The sequence below is a fragment of the Prunus avium genome, chromosome 4, assembly GCF_965620075.1.
Source record: "Prunus avium chromosome 4, drPruAviu1.hap1.1, whole genome shotgun sequence".
NCBI classification, from domain to species: domain Eukaryota; kingdom Viridiplantae; phylum Streptophyta; class Magnoliopsida; order Rosales; family Rosaceae; genus Prunus; species Prunus avium.
The window spans coordinates 26,109,674-26,121,539 of record NC_142287.1 but is presented as its reverse complement, the minus strand read 5'-3'; the positions used below and the strand labels follow the sequence as shown (position 1 = coordinate 26,121,539).

Below are 11,866 nucleotides of genomic sequence, written 5' to 3'. Positions count from 1 at the left end.
TTAGTTACGCAACTTTTGTTTTGGTTGAATAGTTACACTACTTTGAATGTTAGTTGTTTCATTGTTTCACTAAAGACTGAGAAAGGCTTCCTAAGGGGGGGGAGGGGGGTAGCACGGTGTTTGAACTGATTAAGATTGACCAGAAAAAACAGATTACGAAGAGACTATAGTATTGTTGATTAGTACAATCAATTCAGAAGAATACCACACATCAGTAGTTCAGAACTCTTTCACAGATTAAGAATAAACTATGCTAGCAAAAAGCTGTGTTAATTGATTGATTTGCAATACATCACAAGTTGAAAAATGGTTTTCACAGATTAAGAATAAACTATGCTAAAAAGAGTCTATCTGGAAGGTATCATTTGCCATACAGCAGAGGTTCACAAATGTTTTTCACATATTAAGAATAAACTATGCTAGCAAGAATTTGTGTTTAGGTTTCATTTGCCATACATGACAAGTTCATAACTGTGTTTCGTGAAAATATAACCGCATGTTTATATTTATTATGCATATAATTATGTAGTTAATATATATTTGAATGTTGGTTGGGAGCATATGCCGACATTATTATGATGTTTATGTGATATCCAGGATTAAATTGAAAGAATTCTGAAATGGAGTCTGAATTGGAGGTGACTCCGGAAGTAAGTGTGGAGTTCAAACCACAAGTGGGACTTGAATTTGATTCCCTTGAGGATGTGTTAAAAATGTATAATGTGTATGCAAAAAAAGCAGGATTTGGCGTTCGGTGTTATACAACCAAAACTTCAAGAGTCACAGGGGAGGTAGTAAGGAAAGAATTTGTATGTTCTAAACAAGGGCATACGGAGAGCAAGGTTGGTCGGAAGAAAAGAAGGCGAGGATGTGTTCGAACTGGTTGCATGGCTAAACTTGCAGTTTTGAAGCCATATGAAAAGAATAAGTACACTGTTGTAAAGTTCAAGGAGGAACACAACCATGAAATGACAGCATACGATAAAGTCCATTTGTTGAGATCTCACCGTAAACTTACAGATTCTACAAAGGTGTATAATGCACATCTTTCCGAAGTTAACATCCCAGTACATCAACAAGTAAGCCTTGTTGAGGTGCTAGCAGGGGGATTAGAAAATATTGGGTTTTTAAGGAAAGATGTCTATAATTACCGAAGGGACATGCGAGCAGAGGTTACTGGCCATGATGCAGATCTTCTTAAAGAGCATTTTTTGGGAGAGCAAGAAAAAAATGAATCATTTTATTTCAAGATGAAGTTAGATTCGGAAGGAAGGATGGGTAATGTTTTTTGGGCAGATGCAAGGTCAAGAAGAGCTTATGGGATTTTTGGAGATGTGGTGGTATTTGATACGACGTTCAACACCAACCGTTATGGCATGGTATTTGCGCCTTTGTTAGGTGTTAATAACCATCGTCAAACAATATTGTTTGGTTGTGCTTTCCTAACAAGTGAAACCACAGAAGCATTTGTTTGGTTGTTTGAGGAATTTAAGAAAGTCATGCCACATGGGGCACCCAAAATGATCATTACAGATCAAGATGCAGCTATTGCAAAGGCAATTGCGATAAGCTTCCCGACAACATTCCATAGATATTGCATATGGCATATAATGAATAAATTGATAGAGAAAGTGGGCATTAGAGAGTGTTTTTCAGAACTGTGCAATTGCATATGGGATATAGATAGCAGAGAAGAATTTGATGCCAAATGGGATGAAGTTATTACAAAAAATGGGCTGAAAGAGCATATGTGGCTGAGCGCAATTCATGCCTTGCGGGAGAATTGGGTTCCATCATATGTAAAACATGTGTTTTCGGCTGGGATGTCAAGTAGTCAACGGGCCGAAAGCTGTCATTCTTTTTTCAAACAATATATTAACAAGAACAACACGTTGATGGAATTTATAGTACGTTTTGAAAGAGCTCTTGCTTCACAAAGGCATAAGGAGTTATTGGCTGATCATGTTGATCAAAATGAAAAACCTCCAACTCCATTTCTCACACCAATGCAACTTCAAATGGGAGGCATTTACACAAGAGGGATTCTTGACATCTTTGAGCGAGAGGACTTTGAAAGCCTTTTATGCTTCTTTGAAGTTGTAAAGGAAGATGAGACTCATTGCACGTACAAAGTAATTGAGAGGGTACAACCGGGGGTTACACGGATAAAAGAGCTTGTGCATAATAAAGATATCGATCTAGCTTGTTGTAGCTGTCGGGGATTTGAATTTCGTGGTATTCCGTGCCGACATATCATATCATTTTTACGAATGAAGCAGGTTGCGTATTTACCAGAGAAGTATATATTGGAAAGATGGATGAAAAGTGTAAAGTTAGGTGTAGTTTTTGATAAGGATGGAAAAGAAGTTAAGGATAGCGTTGATGGTTGCATTTTGGTTAAGAAATCGACATTATGCAAAGTTGCAGCTGATTTGATTGATTCGGCGTTGTTGTCTGTTGAAGGTGTTGACCTACTGCAAAAAACATTTGACGACATTCGTGGGAAGCTTACTAGCTTAGTTTCATCAACCGCTGATGTTGAAGAACCCAATGAAGATGAGGAAGGTAGTTCTGCCCAAGTGAGAATAAAAGATCCTAATCGAGTTAAATCAAAAGGTCGTCCAAAAAGATTTAAAGGACAACATGAGAAGCTAGCAGGACGATATAAACGTCGGTGCACTGAGTGCAGGAAGAGTGATCACAATAGAAGGAAATGTCCAAGACTTACTAGCCTGTAAGCAAATATAACGTATATATTACTTCAATATATTTACTTGTAATGATTGTAATTATGTATGAATTTTGAATTGCAGTTCTTCATGTCCTGACGCCGATATTGCTGCTCCAGTTCCTGAGAATATGCAGCCTAATCAGAGTGCGCAGAACAGTGAAGGAACTCAGCCAAGTATGACCCAGGCATTTATGCAGGAGTTTGATTTAATGCATGGACCCAGCGTTTGAGTATTTAATGATACCTATTGGCGTTGGTTTTTATTGTATGGGAAGCTTTTGTGACACTTATGTAATCGGTTCATGTCTGATTGGTTTTTTTTTTTGCGAACCCTGAGTTTGAGTATGTAGTGATACGTATTTACGTTTCCTGTGAATGCTCGGCAAGTATTTATGACACTTATCTGATCGGTATCTCAATGCTTACGATCGGTATCTCAATGCTTGCGATCGGTCTCTCAGAATTGATGTTTCAACGGATTTATGGCACACACAAGTGCTTTGATACTGTACTCTCACTTAGCGCACTTTTCTCTCACGAAGCTCAAACCCTTTTGATGCCCCTTGTGAAATTCCCAATAAATTTGTTCTACTTTATTTTCCTCTTCATAACTCTCACTCTGTATGGAACAATCTGAAAATATCAAGGCCAGCAATCCAAATGATAGCTGGAAGCACCAAAGCCTACATGATCGAATTATGTTCATCCAATAAGTGATGGCTGCCACCTCTATTTGTTTGGTAGCCAGCTTTTAATTGTTAAATGAGTTTCATCTTTACAACTAGACTAGAAGATATCTCAGAAGAAATTTTTTTATTTATTATCAAACACAAGAAGATATCTTGACAACTGGACTACAAGACATTTTTTGTTTCCACCAACTCTTTTGTTTCTGCAACTAGTTTTCTCACCTCTTGTTGCAGCGTCGGTGAGGCACTTTAGACAATAATTTAGCTGCCATATATCTCTTGAACCAAGAGAGTATTCACTCATTGAAGCAAGTCATCAATTTGCCAAAGTGTTCTCCCCAACTTTCCAGCTGCTTGCCACCTTCTAATATCTCAGAATTGATCAGAAAAATCCTTCCAAGTCGATAGAAAGTGATAGCACACAAAGGAAGACTTGAAAACGCGTAGAAACTGAAACAGCAAGTTCTGGGCGACCGGTCGCGGATACCTTGCGACCGGTCGTGAATACCGTGCGACCGGTCGCGGATACCTTACGACCGGTCGCGGATACCTTACGACCGGTCGCGGATACATTGCGACCGGTCGCTTTGGCACAGAGTTGAAAACCAATTCAGACTTTGCAATCTGCCTGAAACCGACCGGTCGCTCATAACCTGCGACCGGTCACTAGTCTTTATTTTTGTATCTTTTTAATTGAGCCATTTTTTCTCAACACATTATCACTAATGATATCATAGATTTATTGATTTCTGACATTATGTGCGTGGAAGCCAAGCCATTTTATTTCAATAAACTCCAAAAAGGTGATGTTCATGTTGGGGTGAAATATTTTGCATGCAACATTTTTCTGCAGAAGTTTTATGAAAGTGAATGTTCAAAATTTAGGAGGCCAACCCCTTGGAAATGCACATAACACCTTTTCCAAGACATGAACAAAAAATTCAGCAGTACAAAAGCATGACCCCAGGATACCCCCATTCGTATTAGTAGAAAAGTACTGAATAGAAAAACGACTGAATACATTTAATCAAGGATTCATAAAGAGATCACTCTCATGCATTCTCATTCGCTGTTAAAGATGTGTATTCACCACTTGGTTGGTGGCTGTGTTGGGTTGGGTCCACACCGCCATAGGTGAATTCTTGGGCAGCAGATACTGTTATGACGTCCCAGTCAATATCTTTGTGGGCATCAGCAGCGATGCGTCTAAATTTTTCGAAACCTTCTTTGAAAGCCACATGCATGGCCTGACGATGCATGTTGCCTCCTTTGTGGATGGTTGTGGTTTCAAACATGACATCCTCCTCTGTCATCTGCAAATCCTCAGCTAACCACTTTCTTCTTTGAGCTCGAAGTCTGTGCTTCTCTCTTCTGTAATGAGCCTTGTTAACTTGCCTAGTCACATAAGCTAACTTTCGCTCAGCTCTGACACACTTTTCTGTCCAATAATGGACCATTGAGGAATTGTGGGCCAATTTGTTGTTTATATCATTTATTTCCACAGCGGGATCATCGGAGTCCCCCTCGCTTGCTGAGGAAGTTGGAAATGGAAGTGGTGGTGGAGGAGACTTTGGAAATTTGGGGACATACTCCAAGGACCCATCAGAGTCCCACTCGGTCGCATGTCCACTCGAACTAGCCATGGATATTCAAAATGGAAACGAAGAGTTTTCTGCACATAAAGTCTCTGTTTTTAAGCTTGTTGATTACAATTATAAATAGCCATATTGTAAATCTCATGTTCCCAAGATTTTGAGAGACCCAAAGCGAATGGAGACACGACACCCAACTTAAACATGAAAACATATAAGAGTAATTTTTTTTTAACTACACTTCCTGTCCCCCCGGTCTAGTGTAAGTGTTGTTTTACCATTTGACCCTATATTAATTGAAATTTTGTGAGCTTAATTACAATTTTACCAAACGTCACTCATTTTATCATACACATTATACAACTAAAATCATATTCAGATCTGACATCACTGACACGCGTACGACTCTATAATGACTCCAAACCAACCATTTGTACATTGCAAAACAAAGATATTAAAATAAAGCAAAACATATTACAATTTTGGATTTAGTTCATGGTAATGGCATCCCAATTATACTCCGGCACAACCCTTTTTGCATACTTGCGGAATAGATCAAAACCTTTACGTGCTTCAGCTTCCCTCATCTGTATTGCCTCATTGGAAGCACAAAACTTTTTAAAACCATTCTCTTTCACAAGCCTAACCCTTACTTTCAGTGTTTTTACGGTGCCTAGGTAGAATTTCGCTTTTTTTTTCTCCGATGTCAAGGTTTCTTGATGCCAATTTAGACGTAGCTGTTGGCGTTTGATGGCCAGCATCAACGCCTCATACCTAGATTGCCCGATACCAGTTGCATCCTCAATGTCATAAGATAAACGCTGGCACTTGGCAACACGTTGAACATCATCTTCAGCTTCATTCTTCCTTCGTGACAATGCTTCCGTACATTTTTGTGGTGGAGTATTTATAAGTATTATGGGAACTTTGGTAGGTGAAGAAGACATTATCAGTGTTGGGAATTTTGTAGTAATTGCTTGCTGTGGGAGGGGGTATAAATATCCTCAGTCGTCACTTTTTTCCCGCCAAAATGAACGTCCTATTACTACTGATGGATATGGATCTCTTTCAGATTTGTCGAATATTATAAACTACTTCATCCACTCAATCTCCTTCAACATCTTAATTAGATATATGGTACATTTATTTAAGGTGTATATATCCCAATCTATGCCTAATCTACGTATGTATGGTAGCCTTTGAATGAGGTGGATACACATGAAAAAAGGCGTCATATCCGTATGTTATATATACGGATTGTTCTGACGATCAAACTTTTGTTAAATTACACCATTGCACCGTTATCCTCCATCACTGCATTCTTGTAACTTGCTACTATATGAAGGACTAATCATAACAACTTTACAGTATAGATGGTGTATGCAGATTATTTCATGAACTCGTCAACATTGCAAAGGTTTGCCCAACGTTGTCAATGGAGAAGTTCCTATTCCAAAACCAAGAACACATGCATGCAGGGTAAGGGTTTTGTAGTACAACAACAACTACAAAACATAAATATTAGTATGATATTTATGTACGACTGGACCATGCTCAATTTTATATATATTTAAAACTCACTCATTCAGACAAATCCAAATAACATTTTCTCGATTTTGCTGCTATTTATTTTTTTTGTTCCCCTCTATGTTGAATGCTCAATATTATATGTAGTTTCCAACCAAAGCTAATTATATTGTATATCCACTTCGGCTGGGTGTTAAGTGGAGGGCCAACCCCGATGTTGTTTCAACTCCTAAGGGATTAAATCACTGTTTCTGATAACTTTACGATGCCTTGGGGGAAGTATTTTAAAAAGAGAGTTTCTAATTATTATTTACCAATTAGACTGGGAATACGATATATGTATTGTTGTGACAAGTACGTATATATTGTTGTGTTATTGTATTTTTCCTATGCAATGAATTATTTCATTTTACTTAGAACTTATTCAAAAATCGATCATAATTAAAAAAATGCCCAAACTCTATTTGTCGGGATTGGTACGACATTTCCTTCGATCACATACTTCAAATCTCGTCATTGTCATCAAATTTCGATCCCGTCCTTATGTCATGGTTCAAACAATAGCTTAGGGTTTACACAATTGTGGTTATGTTATCAATTGCTTTGCATAATTCACATTTATGGTTGTCCCCCAAATTGTACTTCAAAATTTATTTAGGTTTTAGAGGTTTGGGGTTAAGAGTTAGGGTTTAGGTTTTAGGTTGTAGGGGTTAGGGTTTAGAGGTTTGGGGTTAAGAGTTAGGGTATATATCCGAGGTTGTAGGGGTTAGGGTTTAGAGGTTTAGAGGTTTGGGGTTAAGAGTTAGGGTATAGGTTTGGTATTAAAGGGGTTAGGTTTTAGAGGTTTGGGGTTAAGAGTTAGGGTTTAGGGTTTAGGGGTTTGGGGTTAAGAGTTAGGGTTTAGGGTTTAGGTTGTAGGGGTTTGGGGTTAAGAGTTAGGGTTTAGGGTTTAGGATCATTAAACTATTTCTTTTTCATTGGATCATTATAAGGAGTTGGTAGTTTAGATGTATGGCAATATTTAAGACTAAAAGGAAATAGGGTCTTGATTTGAATACCGTCTATTTAGGAAATTGAAATAAAAGTATACGGACTATATTGTTAGCTATTATAACATGAAATTAACCAAAACCAAAGCTGGCCACTTATGAAAAAGAGCATAAGAGAGACAACAATCGAGAGAAGGGAGAGACAGAGAGACAACAATCGTTTGTGTATCCACATGTCTACCAAGTAATGGGATTCTGAATAGCATTCCTTTGGTCAGGAATTAGGGTCCTAAAGAATAACTTGAGATGAGTGCTATCAACAAACAATAACTTGGGCTTGGTATTAAAATGATATTATGCATGCTGCGTTCAAAAACCAAGGTAATGTATTTGCCTCTTGCGATTATGTTTGTGAAGAGATATTTTCCTTTTTTTGTGTGTGTACAAATGAACATTCATAAGTAAAGACCAAAGAGAGGTCAAAGAACCACAAACAGGACAAAACCAATCAAACAACATGAAACAGGAAAAATACCAAAGCAACAATATGTTGATCAAACCTGTCATCTTGAGTATCACGCTTAAAGGATAAAGAAACCGAAACCAACTCCAAACCCACCACTGAGATACGTACGGATTCTCTTTCATGTTTACCAGTCAATGAACACGTGCACCATCACCCAATGACAAGTTTCCTTTTCGAGGGCACACGTTGTCCTATTTTGTATTCTCATTTTGTTTATGTTTAAAAATAAATTTTATTTTATTTTATTTGCTCAGTGTTCTATGAATATAGTCAAGACATCCACGCATTTCATTTTATGCAATGTCGACTTCCTCAGCCAACACTCAACGAAAGAGGTGTCCACACTGCAGTGCTGAGATGGTCATGTTCATTTCCAAATCCGAAAGGAATCTGGACAAGCCATATTGGAAGTGCTTCACCTCATATGTAAGTGTTTAGTTTCCACAAAAATTATCTTCCCAATCTAAAAATTGTAATGTATTATATTCGGTTATTTTGTAGGGAGCTACTAGGTGTAGTGGATATGAATGGGTGACTACAGCCAACATGCCAAGTGAATCTCACCTTCAGCGCTATGCCTAATGCCAAGGAACTGAAAACATCTGCTGATATAATCCAAATACTGAAAGCCATTCAAGATATGTTTGTAGTGATGTTAGTTGTATCCATTGTGAATTTAGCTGTGAATTTCATGAAAATGTAATCACTGTTTTGACTTCCTTGTAATATGAATATCTTTTAAAGTTTCCATATTGTAATAGGAATCTTTTGGTTTCAATATTCTGTTTGTAAAATGATCAACCAGTAAGGGATAAAACCCAAGCGACTGGGAAGTGCTGTCATGGTTATGAACATGAGCATAACAAAGAGGGGTCACGAAAAATAAAAAGCAAATTTGAACCCAAAACCAGTAATGAATGAATAAGAAAACTAAAAACTAAAAACTAGAGCTACCCAGATGATAAAACAAGGGAAAAAACAGAGGAGGACGAGGCTACGGATGTGAGAAGGAGAAGAAAAAGAGAGACAGAGAGAGAAAAGAATAAATAAAAAAAATAAAGAGAGTGGCGACCGAGAGAAGGTACTAAATAGCATTCCTCTGTTGAGGAATTTAGGTACTAAATAATTACTTGGGATGTGTATGTTTTTATGCTATCAACAAATAATAACTTGGGATGGGTACTAAATGATATTATGCATGTGCCGTCTTCAAAATGCTAATATTATATGTGGCAAAAACCAAGTTAATGCTAATACTATATGTGGTTAAACCAAAGCAACAAGAGGACAAAAAACCACCAAGAGGACAAAACTAGTCAAACAGCAAGGACAAAAAAATAAACCAAAGCAACAAGAAGATATGTTGAAATCAACCCTGTCGTCTTGAGCCTCATGATTAAAGGACAAAGAAACCGAAATTAAGGATAAAGAAACCGAAACCAACCCCAAACCCACCACTGGGATACATGGGGAATCGCTTTCAATATTCTGTTTGTAAACTGATCAACTAGTAAGGGGCAAAACCCAAACGACTACTACATTTTGTTTTCACATATATTGGGAAGTGCTTTCACGGTTATTGTATGACAATATGGCATAACATCCTTTTATCCACCTTTCTCATATTGTATCACGGTTATTGTGTGACAATATTATATGTACATATTTTCTTCGGCTTCTGAAGTTTTAAAAAAAACTTTCTAATTAAACAACATGCCACTCAGTGTTCTGAGTGAATTGCTAATATATTCACATCACCGTAATCAAAACAAAATAGTGTTGCATGTGTGTTCACACGGTTGGAAATACCTCTCAAGTTCAAAACTAAGGCAGTTAAACATTCAGCCATAATCATACAGCTATATATTGTAGCATCCCTGCAACAAGTCTACAGTAAGCTTTAGACGGAATAAATGCATGGCCTCATTTGAAATTTTCCCCAACTCCACATTCCAGCTCAGAAAGTCACAGTATTTGATGACAAACATCCCGCAGTCACCGCTGAAAATAGGTAATAAACTGTGAATCATTCCACATTCGCAAATAACATATGTAAATGGTTAGGTAGAAAGTTACTCACCCTCCAACTTGTTGGGCAGAATCCATTACACGATGAATTGGCCACTCACCTTTTCGCAGAGGAAAATCACCAACATACCCAGCTTCTTCTAACAATGGAGTGATCAATTTTGCAAGTGGCTGCACTGCCTTTACCAATATGTGGGTCCTAAACAAATCTATATTTGAATCGTACACAAAAATTTCACAACTTGTTAAATCTAAAACAAGTCTCACCCAGTGCTTTTGCCTCACATTGTACGGCATAAAAAAAATTTTCACGGAAGACCAAGGTTTACCCCACGTAGGCAGTTTGCCATTAACCATTTTCACCAAAGCATTGCTATGGGTCCTATCTTCCTTTCCACCATAAAGGCGCATATGTTGCAAATCTATTGCAGCATAAGTCTACATAATGGCATACCAGTTATGCATCAGTTCAGATACCAAATGAACCAATTTAGCATGCATAATATATTATGGAAGATACATACCTGGAACAGAGTATCTACTATTGCCCAGTCCGAACGCACCGAGTTTGCATATATTGTCTGCCGTACCCTTAGCAAATACAATCCCATGTCGATGTTCTACACCAACAAATTTCCAATATTACCCCAATAAATCGTATAACAACAGTTATTTGGGCACACCATAAAACAACATTAATACAACAACAATGAAGTTTCTATGTATTTATCTGCAATCTTTTATGAAATTTATTTTAATCTATAACATTATTTACTTCTTATACTTTGACTAATGTCATTTTACCACCCAAACAAATATTATGTTTCAGTTGCTCTATACTTACTGTGTCATTCAACCAACCATCCTTGGTCAAAAGGCGAATGAAGAAGTCATGCGAAGTGTCCACACCATGTTTTCCACATAATCTCACATGCGTACTGCAGGTGTCACCAAATATTAAAATCAAATCAGTTTCACCAAGTTCCTTACCAGAAAAATAAATCAGATTCACCAACAACTCAATAAGTTCTCATAATACAGTCATTTGAATTCCAATAAGTACCAAAGCAGGGAGAACCTACTTTTCTTTTTGTCCCCATTCCCAGAAGAATTTCGCTGTCTCTAGAAGCAAACCACGACGAACTGGCCTCAGGGGGTCAAAAGTAAGACCAACTGTCTCCTCCCCAATATTCGGAATCTCCTGCCTTTGCCAAGGAGTTTTGCATTCCACAGACTTTGGCCGCTTCATGGCAGGCTCAACAATTGAACTCTGTGCTCGACCCCGCTTTTTTTTGACCTTACGCACAACTACATCATCATCAAGATTATTATCATCATCGGCATCACCCTCTTCCATTGCCACTTTCCATTTTCGACAAGGGTTTTTAAGAAAGTTAACAAGGGTCACACAAACCAATGCAGGATCATCCCAGTTAATCTCTGGGGTTATGTATTCCACGTCTCCCTTGTCATTTTCTACAGCATGTACCTTCTCTCCACCCTTCTCATCTTCATCCTCTCTCTCCTCTTCGTCATCCAGCTTTTCATCTTTCACTTCACTGTCTTCAACCTGTGCCTCACATACACTCTCTTCCCTTTGTACTCGTTTCACCTTTACAACAGATGGCACAACCACAGTTCCACCTCCATGACCTATCATTTTTCTCAATGCAGTCAATTCTAACCTCATAACTTCCATCCCATGATTGGTTGCGTTCTTGAAATCTACAAAATTTGCCCATTGCTCACTCTTTTCACGATGCAAAATTTCAATCTCATCCCTC

The 11,866-nt window shown here is 37.9% G+C and overlaps 1 protein-coding gene across 1 annotated transcript; it reads left to right on the top strand.

Annotated features, from left to right (window-relative positions):
• The first annotated feature begins 620 nt into the window (after window positions 1-620).
• LOC110744421 (protein FAR1-RELATED SEQUENCE 5-like) lies at window positions 621-2,961 on the top strand. Its single transcript, XM_088252393.1, has 3 exons — window positions 621-1,799; window positions 2,280-2,734; window positions 2,814-2,961. The coding sequence occupies exons 1-3, from the start codon at window positions 621-623 to the stop codon at window positions 2,959-2,961; spliced, it is 1,782 nt and encodes a 593-aa protein (XP_088108519.1).
• The last annotated feature ends 8,905 nt before the right edge of the window (window positions 2,962-11,866 follow it).

Coding starts and splice junctions, on each gene's coding strand:
- LOC110744421 (XM_088252393.1), top strand. CDS start 621: ATGGAGTCTGAATTGGAGGTGACTCCGGAAGTAAGTGTGGAGTTCAAA. Junction 1,800..2,279: donor AGAATTGGGTTCCATCATAT/GTAAAACATGTG, acceptor CGAATGAAGCAG/GTTGCGTATTTACCAGAGAA. Junction 2,735..2,813: donor TGTCCAAGACTTACTAGCCT/GTAAGCAAATAT, acceptor TTTGAATTGCAG/TTCTTCATGTCCTGACGCCG.